This window comes from Myotis nattereri (assembly GCF_964212035.1).
Source record: "Myotis nattereri genome assembly, chromosome: 11".
Taxonomy (NCBI): domain Eukaryota; kingdom Metazoa; phylum Chordata; class Mammalia; order Chiroptera; family Vespertilionidae; genus Myotis; species Myotis nattereri.
Window position 1 is genome coordinate 45653369 of NC_138086.1, and position 22191 is coordinate 45675559.

Genomic DNA, 22191 nt, shown 5'->3' on the forward strand with positions numbered 1-22191 from the left:
TAATTCATGAACATATGTCTCTCCATTTATTTAGATGTTTTATTTCTTAGCTTTATAATTGTCAGCATAAGAGTTATAAACATGTTTCATTAAACTTACAATTCAATATTTTTTGAGTAATTATACATGCTATTGATATTTTAGTGTTGATGTGTTCATTGCTCATATGTAGAAAGAAAATTGACTTTGGTATTATTTATTTTATTTTTTAAAATATATTTTATTGATTTTTTACAGAGAGGAAGGGAGAGGGATAGAGAGTTAGAAACATCGATCAGCTGCCTTCTGCACACCCCCTAATGGGGATGTGCCCACAATCAAGGTACATGGCCTTGACTGGAATCGAACCTGGAACCCTTCAGTCCACAGGCCAATGCTCTATCCACTAAGCCAAACCGTTTAGGGATGTATGTGTATTTTATATACTATAATCTTGCTGAACTCACTTGTTAGTTCTAAGTGGATTTTTTTTTGTAAATTCCATTGAATTTTGTACTTAGAAATTATGTCATTTTAAATGAAAAGTTTTATTTCTTCTTTTCTGTTTGTTATTTCCTTTTCTTGCTTTATTGCATTAGCTTGAACTTCCAGTACAATGTTGAATAAGAATATAAAGATCAGGGGTGTGCGCACTTCCAGACCATGTGTGTGCACCCTTCTACATAGAAGTAAAGATGTTTGCCTTGCAAAAAAAAAAAAAAAAAAAAAAAGAAGAAGAAGAATATAAAGATCAGGTATCTTTACCTTGTTCTCAATCTTAGGAGAAAAACATCCAGTCTTTTACCGTTAAGTACAGTATGTTGCTAACTATAGGGTTGTTTTTTGTTTGTTTGTTTTTGTAGATGCTCCTTATTAACTTGAGGAAGTCCTCCTGTATTCCTAGTGTCCTATGATACTTTATCTCAAATGGATGTTGAGTATTGTCACATGATATTTTTTATCAGTTGATATAATCATGTGATTTTTCTACTTTAGCCTGTTACTATGGTAGTTAATTAATTTTTTGGTAGTTGATTAATTTTTGAGTATTCAGTCAGTCTTATATCCCTGGTATAAACCCTACCTATACTTTTTAAAATAGTTCTCTTACTAAACTGTCATCAAATGACTCCTTTGAAATGTACCATTTGCTTCGTGCCAGGACTTACACTTGTAAATCACCATCTAATGCAAAACACTAAAATATGGGCTTAAACTCTGTTTCCTCCAACTAGGAAGAGATGATGATGAAATCTCATTAAGGGGTAGATTCTGGATTTAAAACTGAACACTTCCCTTCTTCCACTAATGAAAGAAAATGCACTTTTTTACTTATGTGCAAGGTTTTCAGTGGAGATGTAGGACCATCATGCTATTAAGACTGCCTTAGAATTGGAAACTTGGCTACAATATTTTAATGGTATGTATACATATATAAGTTTTAAAAATACAGAAAAAGCCCAGCCAGTGTGGCTCAGTAGTTGAGCATTGTCCCATGCATCAAGAGGTCACTGGTTCTATTCCCTGTCAGGGCACATGCTCCATGTTGTGGGCTCGATCCCCGGTAGGGGATGTGCAGGAGGCAATTGATCAATGCTTCTCTCTCATCGATGTTTCTATCTCTCTCTCTCCCTCTCCTTTCCTCTCTAAAAAACAATAAAAACATATTTTAAAAAATACAGAAAAAATAATAATAGTATACATATTTTAACTGGCTCTGTGTTTTTTACCAATAAAGTGAAAAAAATCTATAAATATTTAAGTGCATATGAACTCTTCTATAGTACATTCTAAATTGTGCAGCAGGCATACCATCAGAAGGGATATAAAATAATATACAAAAATAACTGAAGAAATAATTTTTAAAGAGAAATCTGTTTAATAACTGATCTTCCCATTGATATTACTTTCTAAACCACATTCCCATACCTTCTCACACTAGGCTCTATCTGAATTGGGAAATAGAATATGCAACTTCGAAAGACCTCTAGAGGGGTTTTGCTCAATTGAGAACTGCTGGCATAAGGAAGAGTAGATTATTAATATTTAAATCTTACCTTCTAAACTTCTATTTTTCAAGACTAAATTCCATGGATCTAAGGAAAATATAAAGCTAAATGGGTAAAAAGAATTATGATAGGTCAATTAGCTTGTCCAATTTATCCAGCATCATTTATTTTTATTTTTATTTGCAAAAGGAAAACCCACATACATTTCTTACTCTGCTGTTCTTGGCAGTGTTAGACCTGTATTATTATAATGTGAAAAAAATTATTGTTGTTAAGGTTGTTAAATTTTAACTTTGGCCCTAAAATGATAGAAACCAGATATCAAATTAGGTGATAAACTAAGATGCATATTTGCAAAGTAAATGTCTAAGAACCAATTAGACAGCTGACCAACAAAAAAGATGTGAGAGTTGATAGCATAGAGCAGGAGTTGGCAAAATTTTTCTCTAAAGAGCCAGATAGTAAAAATTTAGGTTTGTGGGAATATGATTTCTGTTGCAACTACTCAACTGTTGTTGCAGTGCAAAAACAGTCGTAGCCAATACTTAAACAAATGAGTGTAGCTGTGTGCCAATAAAACTTTGTTTAAAAGACAAGCTGGATTTGGTCTACAGGCTATAGTTAGCCAGCTGCTGGCATTCAGGAAGAGAGGCATTTATGAAGAGGTTCTTTTGGCAAAAGTTCTCCCAAATACCATGAGAATCTCATCTCCAGCCTATAGAGCAAGGGATGGGGGGCATGGGAGGGGCCTTCAAGAGGTCTTTGTGAAGTGCCTGATCTGTGTCTTCCTGACGTTATGGGGCATATTTTTTCCAAGACGGGAAATTAGCTCTACTAACTACCAGTGGTAGAAGTAACATCCATGAGTGTTTCTCATGCACCCCAGGTAAGTTATGAGAGAGAGAGAGCACGCCAGCACCTGTCTAAGCTGGTTTAGTTTAAGTTCAACAGAATCACCTGGTAAGACACAAGGACTCCATCAGAGACAGTCTGTGTAGAGTAGACTGAAACCTGGAGCAAAGTGGGAAGTGACCCCAGAGAAAATGTGACTGGACACTCTCATTTTTAAAATTGAGACTGTGTTTAACCAGAGAATTTTTTTTTAACCATGAGTGAGCTGAGAAGTTAGAGAGCTGAAATTTCATTGAGGAGCAAGAGACTGTGCCCTCCGCCCCCCCACCCCCCAAACACACACACAACCCACTATTAAAAATCGGAATGGAATTGTGAAGGAAAAAACAAATTGCATTTTTTGTTTTAGAAATTGTTTATAACATAAAATTTCAAGAGCACAGTCCAAAGAACAGAAAAGAGTATACAGAACTCCCATGTATGCATCATGCAGCAATTGTTAACTCAGGTCCCATCTTGTTGCAGTTATACTCTTTATCTACTTTCCTTTCACCATCTCTGTATTTTACACATGGAATTACTTTGAAGCATATCCAACATCTGTATTTCCTTTCAATTGGAAGAAAGATCCTGAATTGATCCAGATTCAGGTTCAATTATTTGGTGATGTGTGCACTCCTATAATCTCATACGTCTGGCTCTCTCTCTCTGTTAATATTGATCAGGATTTAGGAAAGTCTGATTCATCTGCTGTAAAGTTGTTTATCAGCTTTTTATCAGTTTTTGCAACCATTGGTGATTACCCATGTCCATAATTTTATTGGAGGAAAATTGCATTTTGATTACCTCTCACTGGTTGTGCTTATTAAGTGCAAAGGTTACATGCATATCTTGCCAGTATGTTAGGATTCCCTGGATGGGAGACAAATTAGTCTTTTTTCACAAGAGACCTTTTATTAATTAGCTTTGGAGTTCCAGTGTTTGTTTGTTTGTTTGTTTTGTGTGTGTATAGAGTTCTATAACTCACTCCCCTCGCCCCACTTTTGCTCAACTGCCTCCTACTACATGAAAAGACAGTCTAATTCTCCAGCCTGCTTTGGTAAAATCTGCTGACTTCTGTGGGTATGACCTTCAGAGAACTGGTTGCTCCTCTGCTTTGAAAGATCCTTGAGTGCTGATGTGCTTGGTAAGAACAAATGTTGCTCTTCAACTTGAGAGGATTTCACCTTTTTAATGAAATGCTTCCCAATATTATAATGTATTGGAATCATAACTATTTTTTCCTATTCTGAAAATTTTTTCCAGTTGAGAAGAAAGGAGGCACTCTACCTCAGCCCATGCCTTGGTTGGATAATTGGGGGAAGTGGTGGAGTTCTATGGGGCTGACTTATTACATTCACTTCTCCTAATTCCATCCCTAGCTCCTTCTTATCTTGTTCTTGACAGTGCTATACAAGCCAAGGAAGATATTTGATACTGTCCACATTTCTCACTTTTTTTTCTTTTTCACCACCATCTGTATAGGACTCATAACATACTTAAGAGAAATTTAAAGTCTTGGGTAAAAAAAAAAAAAAAAAGAAAAAGAAAAGAAAAAAAGGTTGTACTGAGACCACATTCCTGAAGGGAGATCAGGCTCTTAAATAATCTCAATATCATAAGCAAGTGGGCCTCCAATGGAAAATCCCAGGTAAAAGGACACTTTTTCTATGCTTCTACCACTTCTTAGTTGACCCCAGAAAGCAGGTGTGATGGGTATTGTGATTCGTTCATTGATTCCATATTCTATGTATAAACAGTTATTTTCAGCTCGTCCCTTTAAACGAAGCAAAAGTTCTTGGACTTTTTTCTCCTTCCATACTTCTCCACTCTGCCACCAGATATTAATGTCAAGTGTTTTTCCAAAGCATTGATCAATTTTCCCTTTGTGGACAAGTCTGTTCATATTGTTACCTTTCCCAAGAAAGAAATATGCAATTGGTTGCTTCGTACGATACATATGTTTATACTGTCCCCTGAAAGAATTCTGTAGTGACCAAGCATGTTTTTCCATTTGTTTAGAATCTTGATCTAGTTTTTGGTTTTCTGGCCAGAATAAGAGGGAAGCTAAGAAATAAGGCTCTGACAATTGATATGACGGTCCTATTTGTTGCAAGATTTCTCGAAGCTGATCTTTCAGTTTTTTAGTTGGCACCACAATTTTGGAGGTAGGTTTAATGCAGTAGAGAATGATATTGGCCAAGATAAAATTCTGTTTTTCCTTTTGCTGGATTCTGACAGTGCATTGTTCAAAGAGAAAAGTGTATTTTTTCACTATATCTTCCATGATGTTAATAGCAGTTTCTTGACTTTTGGTAAGGTATTCCAAGAGCCCAGAAAACTTGTCTGCTTTTAAAACTTCTAGGCTTCTCCGATACAGCTCTACTCGAAGTGGCAAACTAAGCTGTGATCCGAGATCTCTGTTTTGTAATTCTTCCAAGGGACCAAATATCTCTGCATATTTCTTAAAATATCCAGCCACCTTTCTCCGAGTTTTGGACTGTTCATTTTGCTTAATGTTGCTTCTTGGTTTTAGAAGGACAAAATAGTCATCAAAAAAATCAAAGGACTTTTTCAAAGAAGATCGCAATTTAGTTAGATAGGGAATAAAATTCTTGAGGGCTAATTTAAATTCATTGTTTGGATCCCCAGGAATATCACTGTTTCCTGATATAAAATTGATCATATCTCTTTTAGATAATTCATTTTTATTGTCAAAAAAAGGAATGAGCTGGAGAATCTGGATTGCAGAGAGCCCAACTTCTATCTCCCCTTGATAACCAGCAATATTGTAAGTATCATACCTCCTCTTTGACTTCTGATTAAACCTTTCCATTGCCTCATCCTCTTTATATTCACTTTGCTGTTGAGATTCCTTGAATGCTTCTGAAGCATGAACTGCTAAATCCAAAAGTTCAGTTAGATCAGCAACTGAAATGTTTCTGTTTCTTTCATTATTCTCTGTCCACCATCTTATTTTACTTTTGTAGACTTGACCCAGTGTATCTGAGATATAAGAATTGTTAGGTTCTATGTTTTTTGCTTCATTTGCCCAGTGAAGGGCACTGGTAAAGTCCCTCTCTTTAATGTAGAAATGTCTTGCTAAGGCTTGGCAAATGAATGCATTTGGGTTGAATCGATGAATACCTTCCAGCAATACTTTTTCAACTGCTTTGTTCCCTTCATCTTCATGTAATGCTTCAATGAATGGGGAAAACCAAGTCCCTGTTTCACCTTCATGTTCAATTCGCTGTCTTGTGAGCAGCAGTGTTTGCATATCCTGGAAAAATTTGCTTCTTCCTATACCAGTATCATAGAACACATTTTCTGTTAGCATATCCCACATAATTTGACTTTTATCCAAGTCATAGCTTATCTTCAATTCTTCCAGTGAGCGAATAGCAATCAAAGGGTGTATAATGCGCACTCCACAGTATTTTCCACATTCCACGACCTCTGTTTTTATCAGAATTGTAGAGTAGGTGCCCATCTTATCTTCAAGTTTTTCTGTTCCCCAGTAAGCCTTCTTGGGTGTGATTCCTAAAAACTTTTCACACTGTGAAAGTGAAATGGTGGTATCAGGTACATATGAATTAAGAAGAGCCAGAAAAGAAAAGAGCTTTGCCTCCTTGGTGAAAATATTTTGTCCTTTCAGGATATTCCTGACAACATTTTCTATGTACTTTTTATCAAAACTGGTTTTCATGATCATGAAGGAATAAAAATCTTTAAAGTTTTTATGTTGCTCTTCAATTTCTTTCAATTTAAGCTCAAATGCTCTCTGTTCTTTGGAAGATAGTTGTTGTATTAGGGCGATACTGTCTGACATCTTCGCACATTTCTCAGGATTCTGTGATCTTACGCAATTTAGGATGATCACTAGAGGTTTCTCATATCGAATGTACTTACTAGTTATAGCTGTTTGAATAGAGGCCTGCAGAAGATAGATATCACCTTGTTCTTCAAAATCATCAACAAGAAGCAGTACAGGTAAATATTCCTGATGGTTTGCTGTCCCATAGGTGATTAAATTAGTCACTTGTTTTCCAATTTCAGAAAAATCCACTGTCTTGTTCTTCAGCACAGCACATCTGAATTTCTTCCTTAGTTCCCAGAGAATATGCATAGCCAAGGTAGTCCCACCACAGCCTGGATGATGATACAGGTGAATAATTTTGGAACATGTTGACTTTGAAGAATCTGCACAGCTGTGAATCATTCTTTCAAGTTTTTCATATTTATCCCTTTTGACAAAAGGTGAAGAATAATTTTCAGAAGAAAAATAGAAGTTCCACCATGATACTTTACCACCTCTATAGAAGTCTTCCTCTTTTAAAGCCTTGAATTCAAGAAATTTATTTTTGTCGTTTTCTAAGAGTGTTCCTTTACATTCATTTTCACAGAGAATTTCCAGAGCAGTCATGATATCTTCTTCCATTTCCAGAAGGACAGTAGATGAACCAATAGATGGCAAAAATCTCTGTGAAGATTTAGTCACAGATTTTAGTTTAAGAATAGTACCATTGATCTCTTCAAGACTTAAAGAAGAAATACATTGGCTTGATAATTCATCTTGTTTTGTTAATCTTGCTTCAAGTAGATCTTTCCATCTCTGACATATGTGTGAGTGTACACAAACACACAATATATTTTCTATTCCTTTGAGATCTTGGTAGAAAGCACAGAAGGTCTCAATGAGGGGGTCTCTTGGGTCATCCACGGAGGAGAGTAAAAGAAATACCACCAAAAACTTCCCTCTTGGCATTACGTCTTCATGTGTAAGAAATGATATCAATTTCCTGACTTCAGATGCTTTTTCTTTTTGCCAGGAGCTTGGATCTAAGGGTTTGTATTTTTCACTGTCAAGGTCTAACCTGCCATTGCAGAAAATCCAGCTGGGTTGCTGATAAAGATTTAGACTAGAAATCTTCTCGTTTGGTGTGGTTTTCCCCTCTACATATAGACTTGGCAAGTGAAGGTTTACTATTCGGCTTTCTTTGTAAGCATTGACTACCCCCTTGCTCACAGATTCAGGATCAAAATCCAGTACAGCAAACCATGTTATTTCCTTTAGAAAATCTAAGTGTTTTATTTGATTAGGATGGCATTTGTTTGTTACAAGAATGTACCATTCATAGTATGAATTATCTAACAAATCCTTATTTCCTGTCAACAATTCAATAAGCTTTGGACCCTCACTGTTTTTATTATTTGTTTTTATTCTGCATTTTTCTTCTGCTTCTTTTCTATGTTCTGCCAGTGCTTCTAAACCTAATTGAAATATTTTGAAATCTACCTTATTTTTCATGATGTCTTTAGAGCTGGCCCCATCTCGCACAAACACTGAGAAATGTTTTCTTTGTTCCCATACTTTGTTGTTGCAGTTCTGCATTTTAATCTGGAAATAATCATGTCCACATTCAGAGTATTTTGGAATGACATCCACTTCAATAACAAATCTGTCAGACGGAGTACTGTTTGGCAGTAAAACTTCTACAAACCTTGGCTCTCGAATGCACTTCTTTGCTTTTTGGACCTGATGGCCTTCAAAATATTGGTGGATCATCAGATTGAAGTGGTCAATGAGGGCTTCTTTGGTGACATTGGTGACATTCACACCAACAATTTTTCCGTGGGGCTTGTCTTTGACTCCAAAATGAATGGTGCCATTGGTCCGTGAATTCATACAAGCTGAAGCAAATCGGAAAACTTCATTGCTAAATTTCATTTTAACATCCTCCTCTGTGGCATTTTTTGTATTTGTGAACTCTTTGAATTCATGTATTGGATCAATGAGATTGAGTGGTCCTGTTTCAGGCTGTAGACAAAAATCCAATTTGTAACGATATGGGTCACTGAATTCATCAAAAGGGTATGATACACATGTCAGTTCTATGGATGGCTGCTTTTCCTTTGTATCATCTATTTCATCTATGAACTCACTTTTTAGTGACTTAGAAACTGTACTCATTGTAGAGGCATTAGCCATATCTGATTTCTCTTTACCCTTTTGTTTTTGCTTTGAAGTTTCCTCATTTTCCTCTTGCATCAAAGTTTGTGTTTTAGGCACCTTTTTACTGCCTTTTTTCTTCTGACATGTCTGAATAGGGTCTTCAGAGGATGATTTCTGCAATTTTTTGAATAGTTGTTCTATTTGAATAGCTGGTCCATGTGTTATGCCCATTTCGATGAGATGATTTTTAGTTAGAAACTTCAGGACTGCTCCATTCACATCTTGTGTGGTTAAGATTTGCCTGTGTTTTTGGTCAATTTTATGACTATCTAACCACCGATTTACATCATCTTTTGTCCAGTCATCTGTATTTTCTGGCAGGTTTAGTTGTGCGGCCATTCTGATATCTGTATATAGAAAAATTATATAATTAATATTTTTATAAATACATTTTAAAATAATCAACCAATTTTTCAGTAGGTAATATGTATGTCTTATGCAGCTTTAAAAGTTTAAAGAATGTACATGCTATCTAGTTATCCTCCTGAGAGGAAATGAATGTTACCAGTTTCTTCTGTATCCTACCAGAAAAATGCTACCAAATACAAGCTCTCCCCCCCGCCCGCCCTCCGCCCCACAATGAAAGACAGCATAGTATACACAATTCTTGTCACCTTGCTTTATTCACTAACTGTATGTTGGGGGCACTTCCAGACAGTATATATAGAGACATTTCATCCTAATTAATGCTTGTTTGCTATAATGTGAGTTAGTGGTATTATTTTAAAATACTCAATTCTGCTATAGAAAATAAGAGAAACAAAGGAGGATATATGAAACTAAATAGAGAAGTATTTGTGAAATTAGGAGGAGATATAAACTAAGTATAGAAGCAAGTAATTGTGAAACATGTTATGATAGGTGTAGATAAAGTATATAGAACATATGAGTGTTAAAAATAGGAATAGATAGAGGGGCCAAATAGATATTAGTATTATTAAGACACAATTGAAGCACTTGGTATTGTTAAGGTCTTAAATAGGTTTTAATTGGGTGACACCTTCTTTATCTTTTGGGTCCTCTACTCAAGAAACAGAAATAAAATCCAGAATAGCTATGAGGCTGATTAATGAGCTATAGCTGTAGTCAGGCATACATGTCCCTCTGCATCTCTCTGTACTTGATTAGAGCAAGTGCATGTCATTGACTCATTATATTTTCTATATGTAGATCCCCCTTGGACAGTCCTCAACTCTGGTTCTCAAAATAACATAGTCGGTGGAGAATGCTGATGCAGCAGAGGAGAGAAGATATGATCTTGCATAACTGGGATAATAAGAACCTTCTACTTTCTTGTAACTTATCCAAAGTATGTTATCCCATATCTTCTCCCTGCTTTTTGTTGTGTATTTAAATTGATTTAATAAGCCATGTGCCTTAAGCATTTTAATTTGGTGTGGGAGCCTTTCTGTTCCATGACTTCTGGGATAGCTTGCTGGGTAGAGAAAAAATTAAATTAATTTTTCACATAATAATTGATAATAGCTTATTCCTGGGCAGTAACAAATGTCATTACTATTTGGTCTACAAATTGGAAGATGAGTATCTGGAATATTCATTGCTATCTGGGTTACAGAAATATAGCACTGGTTAGAAAACATAAAATGCAAATAGCTTTAAGTACAACCCATAATGGCTCCAAAATGTGAGCCATTTTGATGAATCCATCATGGAAGAAATCAAATTAACAAAGGAGATTAGCTTGGGGAATTATGGCAAATAGGTTATATAGGCCCACTTCTATGAAATAATGCACAGGAATATTGCCTCCAAATGTAGATATAAATTCAAGGTTAGGATTTACTTTCCCTTTGAGACATAAAGATGCTGGAGCGGTGATCTAAGGTTAAAGCTATTATTTTTAGTTAGTAATTTCTGTATGCATAGAAAGTGAATAATATCTTATGCCCTGGCCAGTATGGCTCAGTTGGTTTAGTGTTGTCCCATGTACTAAAAGGTCACTGGTTTACTTCCTATCAGGGCATATGCCCAGCTTGCGGGTTTGGTCCCTGGTCAGTGTGTGTACGGGAGGCTATCAGTCAATGACTCTTACATTGATGTTTCCTCTCTCTCCTCCTCCCTTCCACTCTCTCTAAAAAATCATGAAAAGTAAAAAGCTCACATATCTCACAGCTACAGTAATACAAAATAGTCAAAATAGGCAATTTGGTGGGAATTTTACTCCCTTACAATACTATGACAATGAGAAACCTAGAAGATTTAACGCCCTCTTAAAAAATGTGAATTAGATGAAGTTTTCTTCAGCAGTTTAGTCTATGTAGATTAAGAAGTTCAAATTTTAAGTTATCTGGGAAAGAAAAATGAGTGGAGAGGGAAATTGCTTTTGGTATACTAATCTTCAAAGTAAGCCCCTTTTGTGGGGCTACATCAAACTTAAGACTGTGCATCAAAGGACACAATTAACAAAATGAAAAGGCAAGCTATGGAATGGAAGGAAATATTTGTAAATCATGAAACTGACTTGATAATATCCAGAATATAGTGAAAACTATAACTCACTAATGGCAACAAAACAAATAATCCAATTAAAAAATGAACAGTGGACTTGCATATGAAAAGATGTTCAACATCACTAATCATTAGAGAAAAGCAAACCAAAATTACAATAATATATCATTTCACAACCATTATGATAATAGTGAAAAAAAAAAAGACTCTGAAAATAACAAGTATGGTGGGGATGTGAAGAAATTGGAAGGAACTCTTGTGTACCATTGTGGGGAATGTATAATGCAACCAACATGGCCTACCCTAAAAGAATGGTTAAAGCAAGTTATCTAAACAGAAAGAAAATGATTAGAGAAGGAACCTTGGAATATTAGGAAGGAAATAAGAACATGGTAAGCAAAAAATATTAGTAAGTATGATAGAGTTTCTCCTAGTTGATTTTCTAAATTGTTTGTTGAACCACTATCTGACATGGTTCTAAATGTATGTAGTGAAAATAGTTAAGATAATTAAAAGTGGATAGGATAAAGGGACATATAGGAACTAAGATTTCTTCACTTTACTCAAACTAGTAAAATAGTACCACTACACTCTCATAAATTATCCTACCTAATAAAGAGAGAATATGCTAATTGACCACAAAGCCATCACAAAAATGGCGATGCCCACAGCCAATGAGGGAATATGGTAATTGGCTGCCCCACCCTCAAAGATGGTAGCACCCACAGCCAATAAGGAGGGAATATGCTAATTGACTGCCATGCCCTCAAAGATGGCAGTGCCCACAACCACAAGATGGCAGCACCCAGTCCCCTCAGCCCCGCTGGGATGCCTGCTTCCGGAGTCCCCCAGTCCTGACCCAAGGCACAGGCAAACCTTGGATGGTGGCTGCCCAGCCACCGAGGGCCGCCCAAGGCTCAGGTAACCAGGGCCTGCCAAGGCTTACGCTGCCGGCAGTGGCAGCAGCAGAGGTGTGATGGGGCGTCGCCTTCCCTTGATCACCGGGTCGCCTCCCACCCCTGAGGGCTCCTGGACTGTGAGAGGGGGCACACATGGCTGAGGGACCCTCCCTCCAGTGCATGAATTTTCATGCACCGAGCCTCTAGTACATATATAATGCAATATCTAGAGCAACCACTAGGAAAAACTATACAAAGTTATATACTTAAAAAGACTGTAGATAAAGGTGGAATTGTCAGAGAATTTCAAATAACACACAGGAGGTCAGGAAAATAAGGTAGAGATATGAAAATTAGAGCATAAAAAGAAACAAAAAAGTAGACAAAATTATTAATATATAAATAGTGACATTAAATATAAGTAGCCTAAATACAGAAATTAAAAGGCAGAATTGGTATACTGGATTAAAAACATGACCCAAGATACTGTCTGTAAGATACTCGAAATAAAACAATATAGATAGGTTGAAAGTAAAAGTATGGGCAAAATATATAATACAAACATTAATTAATAAACTCAGGAATAGCTATATTAAGGCCAGATAAAATAGATTTCAGAGCAAAGAATATTACCCAGAGTAATATTATGTACTGATAAACAGGTTTATCCAACAAGACTCCAGAGCAATCCTACAGTGTTTGCACCAAACAAGTAAGTTGCAAAACATTTGAAGCAAACTGATAGAACTTTTCGTTTTAGGCAAATCCACAATTATAGTTAGACTAGAGGCCCAGTGCACAAAAATTTGTGCACTCGGGGGGGACAGGGGGTCTCTCAGCCCGGCCTGGGCCCTCTCGCAGTCTGGGACCACTCGGGAGATAATGACCTGCTGGCTTAGGCCTGCTCCAGGGTGGCAGAGGGCAGGCCCAATCCCTAGGTGCAGCCCCTGGTGGGGCTCAGAGCAGGGCCAATTGGGGAGTTGGGACGCCGCCTCCTGTCATGCACAGAGCAGGGCGGATTGGGAGGTTGCGATGCCACCCTCAGTCACACTCAGGGTAGGGTTGATTGGGGGGTTGGGGCACCGCCCCCTGTCACACTCAAGGCAGGGTTGATGGGGAGGTTGTGGCACCACCCCCTGTCATGCACAGACCAGGGCCAATCAGGGGGTTGGGGCACTGCCCCCTGTCACTCACAGAGCAGGGCCCATCAGGGGGTTGGGGAGCTCCCCCCTGTCACTCATAGAGCAGGGCCAATAGGGGAGTTGGGGCACCGCCCCCTGTCACACACAGAGCAGGGCGGATTAGGGGGTTGGGGTGCCGCCACTGTCACACTGAGGGCAGGGCCGATGCGGGGGGGTTGGGGCACCGCACCGTCACACACAGAGCCGCAGGGTGATCAGGGGGTTGGGGAGCTCCCCCCTGTCATGCACAGAGCAGGGCCGATCAGGGAGTTGAGGAGCTTCCCCGTCAAGAACAGAGCAGGGCGGATAGGGAGGTTGTGGCCCGCCCCCTGTCACACACAGAGCCTCAGGGTGATCAGGGGGTTTGGTCGCTGTGCCCTGTCATGCTAATCCCGGTGCTGGGAGGCATATTACCCTTTTACTATATAGGATAGAAGCCTGGTGCACAGGCGGGGGCCGGCTGGTTTGCCCTGAAGGGTGTCCTGGATCAGGGTGGGGGTCCCGCTTGGGTGCCTGGCCAGCCTGGGTGAGGGGATGATGGCTGTTTGCATCTGGTCACACCCCCTTCAGGGTGGGGGTCCCTCTTGGGTGCCTGGCCAGCCTGGGTGAGGGGCTGAGGGCCGTTTTCAGGCTGGCGGGTGACTGAAGCTCCCAACCTGTCCTTTTTTCCTTTTTTTTTTTATTCTGGGCCAGCTTTAGCTCTGAGGCTCGGCTCCAGCTATGAGACCTCCGCTGCTGAAAGCAGGTTTCTGGCCTTTGTTTACCTTCTGTATTTGAAACAATGTTGCGGTCCTGCTAGCTGAAGCCCGGGGTTTTGTTTAGCTTCTGTATTTGTTACAATGTTGCTTAGAGTGCAGCTGAGAGGCCGGCAAGGCAGGCGGGGAAGCTTGGCTTCCTCCATCACTGAAGCAAGCAAGCCTCCCTGTTCGCGTCAGCTGCCTGGCTGCCGGCCGCCATCTTGGTTGGCAGTTAATTTGCATATCTCACTGATTAGCCAGTGGGAAGGGTAGCAGCTGTACGTCTAATTACCATTTTTCTCTTTTATTAGATAGGATATTTCAACATCTTTTAATAGTTGATAGAACAACTAGACAGGACATTAGTGAGAATGGAGAAGAATTCAACACCATTGACCAACAGATTTTAAATCACAGACCACTCCATCCAACAACAGCAGAATATCAGTCTTTTTAAGTGTCCAAGATAGACCATATCCAAAGTTCAACAAATTAAAAACAAAAATTGAAGTCATATAAAATATATATGATGGAATCTTATAAACTGATAATGAAAGAAAAGGAAAATTACTAAACACTAAAGCCATACATTCCTAAATAATTCATGACCAAAGAAAAGTAAAAGGAAGACATTGCAGTGAATGGAAATGAATATACAACATATCAAAGTTTGAGGGACACAGTTAAAGCAGTGTTAAAAGGAACAACAATAAATGCATATATTAGAAAGAAGAAAAGTCTCAAAACAATCTAAGCCAAGCATGTCAAACTCATGGCCCACGGGCCACATGCTGCCCACAACGAATATTTTTGTGGCACAGTCAATATAATGGTATGTAAGAAACATTTTAATAAAAATTTCATAACTAATTTTTACAAATCCTGTTATACATAATTATTAATAATGAACTACAATGTTTGCTAGTAACTGATTACTATAATCGTGTTGAATTCATTTCCCTTACGCACCTTACACATAGGTGCGCCATTTCTCTCCATTAATACTAGTAGTGAATATTTTAGCAGCCGATTGCCACATCATTACTCTTGTACTAACTTATTTGGTGTACGCAATAGGACATATTTCGCTTTCGGAGAACAAGAAACATAGGTTTATTTGCGTTACGCTTATTAATTAGTGCAGTTATTCAGTGTCTGGTAAGTTAATATTCAAGAAAAAATAATTTTTATTAAAATTTTCTATTATTTTATGTTAACGATTACTCATTTCAGCCCTTTGTATTCAGCATGTCTATCAAAATAAACCTACATTTGTATGAAAATTGAAGCTTTTGTGAGTGTGTGTTTTTTTTGTGGCCCACATAAATTTAAACTTTGTTTATTTGGCCCGTGTTAGCCTTTGAGTTTGACATGCTTGATCTAAGCTCTTAACCCAGAAACCTAGACAACTTTGAAAAAGAAGAGCAAAATAAAATATAGGCAAATAAAAGAAAGGAAATAATAAAGAATAAAAATAAATTGAAAACAGAAATATAATGGAGAAAGTCATTGATGTAAAGATCTGCTTACTTGAAAAGATCATAAAATTGACAAATCTCTAGCAAGACTGAAAAAGAATAAAAAAGAGAAGACACATTTACCAGTATCAGAAATGAAACAGTGGATATCATTTTAAAACTTTCAGATATCAAAAGGACAATAATGGAGTACTATGAACAATTTGACAACTCAAATGAAATGGACCAATTCCTCAAAAAACAAAAACTTCTACAACTCGCTCAATATTAAATAGATCATTTGTATAGTCCCAGAACTTCAAAGAAAACTGGATTTTTAAAATATGTTTTTATTGTCCTAGCTGGTTTGGTTCAGTGGATAGAGCATGGGCCGTGGGACTGAAGGGTCCCAGGTTTGACTCTGGTCAAGGGCACATACCTCAGTTGCAGGTTCCCTGGCCCTGGTTGGGGTGTGTGCAGGAGACAAACAATTGATGTGTCTCTCTCACAATCGATGTTTCTCTCTGTCTCTCCCTCTCCCTTCTACTCTCTCTAAAATCAATGGAAAAATATCCTCAAGTGAGGATTAACCCCAAAAAATGTAATGTTTTTATTGATTTTAGAGAGAGAAGAGGGAAGGAGAGAGGGAGAGAAAGAAGCGGGGGGGGGGGGGGGTGGTGTGGAGAGAGAGCACGCCTCTGGCTGTGTACTGCATGTCCCCCTCACCGGAGATTGAACCTATAACCCCGGGCATGTGCCCTGACCAGGAATTAAACCAGCAACTTTCTGATGCACAGGATGATGCTCAATCAATTGAGCCATACCAGCTAGGCAGAGAACTGGATTTTTAACTTAAAAAAATTCTCCCCTCAAATCCCCAGGCCCAGACAGATTCACTGGAGAATACTACCAGACATTTAAGGAATTAACACTGAATCTACACAATCTCTTCTAAAAAAAACTATAAAGGTGGTAAAACTCACCAGTTCATTTTCTGAAGCTGGCATTACCCTGATAGCAAAGCCCTTGCAGACCTAGCTTGCAGGTGGGCTCCCATGGACCCAGGTTCTGCCCCGCCTAAGGGCCAGGCCAGTTCCTACAGAAGTAGGCTCTGTGTTTGCCCCAGGGCTGGGCTAGGCCCCATGGACCCAGACTCTAGATTAGTACCATAGAGTGAGGCTTCCAGTCTGCCCTAGCCTCCAAAGCTGGCTTTTATGGACCCACGCACACGGTCTGGCCCCAGGACCAGGCTGAATAATAATAATAATAATAATAATAATAATAATAATAATAAAGTGTTGGCAAAGATAAGAGGAAAAGGGAACCCTGTGTACTGTTGGTGGAAATGTAAATTGGCATAGCCCTTATGGAGATGAGTATGGAGATTTTCCCCAGAATTAAAAATAGAACTATATATGATTCAACTATTCCACTTCTGGGTATATATTAGAAGGAAATGTAATCATTATCTAAAAGAGATTATCTGCACTCACATGTTTATTGTAGCATTTTCACAACAGCCAAGATAAAAAGACAACCTGAGTGCCTGTCGAAAGATCAACAGATAAAGAATATATTGTGTATATATACACACAATGGAATATTTTCGGCCACCAGAAAAAAGGAAATCCTGCCATTGGTGACAACGTGGATAAAACTTGAGGATATTATACTAAGTGAAATAAGCCAGAAAGAGAAAGACAGTTACTGTATTTCTCATTTATATGTGAAATCTAATTAAAAAGTCAAACTCATAGAAAAAGGGATAACAAGGGGTTGGAGAGGAAAGGGATGGGCAGATGTTTGCAAAACTACAAATTTGCAGTTATATAGAGATGTCTAGAGAGCTAATGTATAAGCATGATGAACATACTTAATGGTACTGTTTTGAATGCTGGAAATATGCTAAGAGAGTAAATTTCAGGTACACTCATCACAAAAATGAATGATATCTGTGTGAGGAGATGATATGTTAATTAGCCTGACTATAGTAATCATAGTAATACATCTATAATAATAAAAGCATAGTATGCTAATTAGACTGGACATCCTTCCAGACATCCTTCTGGACAACCTTCTGGATGAAGCCGGGGCTGCGAGGGAAGCCCGGGTCCCGGGTGCCAGAGGGAAGTCAGTGCAGGCAACCGGGGGAAGGAAGGCCTACTCTTGCATGAATTTCTTGCATTGCAATTCTAGTATGTACATAAAATCATTATGTTTTATACCTTAAATATATACAATTTTTATTTTAAAGTGCCGCATTAAAAAATTTTAAGATACAGTGTCAATAATACTTGGAGAGGATATTTATAGTCTAAATGCTTTTATAAAACTAGAAAAAAGCATACGCTAAATGTCAATTTAATAAGTTCAAAGAAGAACAACAGAATAAAGCAAAACTAAATGAAAGCAAGGAAAAAATAAAGATAAGAGCAGAAATTTATAAAATGGAAACAGTTACAACAGGGAGAACAAGAAAGCCCAAAAGTTGTTCTTGATAAAGAGTAATAAAATTGACACACCTGTGGAAAGAGTGATCAAGAAAAAAATGAGATGGCACAAATATCAGATGCTGTAAATTTGAAGACTGAAGTGAACTGAACAAATTTCTTGAAAAATATATTTACCAAAACTGAAGAAGAAATGGAAGGAGTCCCACTTCCCAGTGTGATGTAGTAGATTCCAGCGGGACACCAGCACTCCCACTATAACAACTAGGAAAAAAGAAGTCAGATAAATTACAAAACATATTTTTGAAGTTATCAAAGAGTTGTAGATGGACTTTATGACAAAAACTGGTTGAATCAGAATTCCAGAGAGGGAAGATCCCTTCTCACGTAAGCTTTGGGGCATTTGCTCATTCTAGGCTGAGGTTGAGGACTAGACCTGGCATGTTCGGAGGAAGAGAAACCAATGGGGCTTCTCATGGTCATATGGGTGGATGTGATGAATTGGTATCTAAAACTGCCCCAGAATCTTTAACCATCATGAAAATGCAAAGTAAAACTAGAATGAGATAATACTGTATACCTAGCATAATGGCTAAAAATAATGCCTGACAATACCAAATAGTGGTGGTGAGGTAGAGCCAGTGGAATGCTCATACATTTCTGGTGGAAATATAAATTGTTTTAGCCACTTTGGGAAACTATTTGGCAGTTTTAATAAAGTTAAATTTGCCAGTAATGATAGAAAACATAATGTAAAAACCATTTCTATGAAGTTTTAGAACAGGCAAATTAATCTATTATAGTAGAATTCAGTGGGTACCTTCTGGCAGGGCACTATTTTCTGGGGAGTGGCACAAAAAATACTTTGTGAAATGAATAAAGGAAACTTTATTCAACATGGAGCTGGGAAGCCATGGAGGGAGACCTCTCTTCTTCCCTGCTTGTTTCAGTAACAGCAACTGCTTTTCACTCTTTGCCAATAAGAAACTGCCACAACCTGTACACTCCCTCCAACCCCCACCGATGCACTCCTGTTAAAACAACCCTCCCCAATATCCTCCAAAAATCCCCTCCCAAACTGACCTCCCTTTTGTTATTTTGTACTTAGCTATGGTCCACCGTAGTTTGCAAGTCCAAAATTGCAATTCCTCTGCTATTCCCAAATAAACTAATTTGCTGCTCGATAACCTTTTTGTTTATTTTTTTAAGATTGATAATTTTATATCTTGGTTTGGTTAGTGGTTACACAAAAATTTCATAGAGCTGTACCCTTAAGATCTGTTCATTTCATAGAAATTATACATCATGTGAAAAGCCAATGATGCCTCCAAAATGCATGGTAAAATAAACAGATGAATAAAATAAAAAAGATACTTGCATAGAAAAAGATAATGGTATGTTACCAATCAAGGATAATGATTAACTCAACTCTGGGCACATGAGGTCTGAAAGTTACACTAGAGATTTATTATTGCAGCCTTAATCACGGGATCAGCTTTTCGTTTTACATGCCACTATTGATTCATACTGGTTTCATAGTTGTCTAAAATCTGATCCTACTGTCCTCTAGGAACTCTGCTGTGTGAGTCATTTTCATATGTCCATCTAAATATCATTTACCCCACCCTGTAAATCAATGTACAGCTTACTTCTGTTGTACCTACACTATTGTCATACCTAAAGCAGGGGGCACCCTTGCCAGTTGTGTTCAGGCTCCTGATTCCTCATACCTGGAGTTCTCCTGCCCCATCTCCTGCCCCATCCTATCAGTATACTTCTCCAGGAGTCTCCCTGATTTCCAATAACAGTTTTATAAACTCAGCTCTTATTTCCTATGTGATACCTCAAAAATCAGATTATGAGACTGAGTGTTGAATTAGATGGATTATTTTATTCATGCATGAGCTGCATACCATGTACACATGAAACATAAAGCCAGGTGAATGGGGTGCCAGGACTGAATGTTTGGTTGGGAATGTGAGCAAATAAAAAAGGAATGGCTTTTGACTATTTTCCCAAAAATAAAATTTATTGGGATGACATTGGTTAGTAACATATAAGTTTCAAGTACACAGTTCTATAATACATCATCTGTATATTGTATTGTGTACTCACCACCCAAAGTCCAGTCTCCTTTTGTTACCATATATTTGACCCCCTTTACCCTCTTCATCCTCCTCCATTCCCATTTCCCTTTGATAACCACCATTCTGTTGTCTGTGTCTATGATTTTTAAGTCATGACTAAACAGCTTGAAGTTTCACACTGCTTCCTCTAAAGCCTTTATGAAGGTCTTTCAATAATGTACTTTAAATAAATTGTTGAAGATGTTGGGAGGTTATTAACTAGAGCAGTGATTTTCAACCGGTGTGTCCCAAGAAATTTCAAAACATGCAAATACCTGACTATTTAGTCAGGGGCACTAACCTCTTTTCCCTTAGTTTGTCAAATAAAAAAATGACAATAGCCAACACAACAATGTTGTGTCTAGAATCAAAATTATACCTATTTTTTGTCAAAGTGGCAAAAATATATATGTTGGTGTGCCACAGAATGTTAATAATTAATTCATGTGTGCCATGACATGAAAAAGGTTGAAAATTGCTGCACTAGAAGAATGATTGCTAACTTCTATGTTTTCCACATTTACACTACTTTTCAGAGGTATTTCACATATTAATGATTCCTTTATATCCTCTCTTATTCCAATTTTTTTATAGATATTTCAGAAACTTATACAGGATCACACATATGTGAAAACCCTGGGGTAGAAAAATCGGTGTCTGAGGGCGGAGGGTGGGGGATGGGGGGGGAGTCCTAGCCGGTTTGGCTCAGTGGATAGAGCCTATGGACTAAAGGGTCCCGGGTTTGATTCCTGTCAAAGTCAAAGGCACATGCCTGTGTTGCAGGCTTGATCCCCAGTAGGAGGCGTCAGGAGGCAGCCAATCAATGATTCTCTCTCATCATTGATGTTTCTCTCTCTCCCTCTCCCTCTCCCTCTCCCTCTCCCTCTCCTTCTCCCTTCCTCTCTGAAATCAATTTTTAAAAAATCAGGGGGAAGACTAATCAGAGAAGATAGAAGGTGGAAAAAAATGAAGCCATGGAGTAAAGTTGGTGTCTAAAATAACTTTTCAGTTCTATATACTTTACTAGAAGTGGCCTGAAATTTTGGTTCTGAGCTTCTCAGCAACCACTATAAAAAAGGGAACAATTTGTTACATGATTAAACCCACATACATTTATTTGTTAACTGTAGGGTTTGTCATCTTGTCTAAAGAGAGTTGAATTTCAGGCCTTGATTTAGAAATGTAACCCCACAGCCCCTTATTCCTTGCTTTGGAGGAAATCAAACATAAGAACCTAGGACATTTAACAGGAATGTATAGCTGCCATAATTTCAAGGACTTCCTGTAGCAGTCTCTGTTCTGTCTCTCTGAATCTGTCATCTGACACTAAATATCTGAGAATCTATCCTGGAGTTTTATTTTCTGGCAGCTGCCTACTTCTTAGAGTAGATGGTAGAAAGTATCTTTGATTAATGTAAAGCATATCTTTAAATTTTCATTAAATGTTCTTTCTGAAGATGCTAATGCCTTGGAGAATTTCATCAATAAAAGTGCCTTTAGTTAACAACTGCACCTTTTGTGAAATGTTATGACTCGTTTTTCAACTAATATAAAGCCAATTCCTGTCACAGAAATGAAGTTTAGAATGTCTAGGCTTAAATATTATTTTTTATTTTGGGGTATATTACAATATTCTAATTGAAAAGTAGATTTCTTCCTATTCAATAAAATGCTTCTATAGATAGTAATACTGATATTGATAATAGATATTGTACTTACCCAGATTGCCTTGCAAATTTCTTCTACATAAATGGGAGGAAAACCATGGATTTCAGTGCAGAAAACATTTAATGTCTCTGTTTTCTTCCACCTACAAAGTCAGAAAAAGACATTTTCTTCCTTAGAGTTTTCATGAACGTTTATTTATACTCTGCTTTTACCTCAGTCTGAGCTCTAACTGGCTCAGAAACAACAGGGTGTGTCTCAGAAACGGGTGTGTCGAAACTGGCAGATACGGGAAAGGAAGCCCATCATCTGCTG

At 37.9% G+C, this 22191-nt stretch overlaps 1 protein-coding gene across 1 annotated transcript; it reads right to left on the reverse strand.

Annotated features, from left to right (window-relative positions):
* Positions 1-3253: 3253 nt before the first annotated feature.
* SAMD9 (sterile alpha motif domain containing 9) lies at positions 3254-22140 on the reverse strand. The gene is made up of 3 exons (XM_081102148.1): positions 21931-22140; positions 18263-18349; positions 3254-9239 (listed from the first exon to the last, which is right to left on the reverse strand). Exon 3 carries the CDS (start codon positions 9229-9231, stop codon positions 4480-4482), a length of 4752 nt encoding a protein of 1583 aa, XP_080958274.1. The 5' UTR covers positions 9232-9239; positions 18263-18349; positions 21931-22140; the 3' UTR covers positions 3254-4479.
* Positions 22141-22191: the final 51 nt, after the last annotated feature.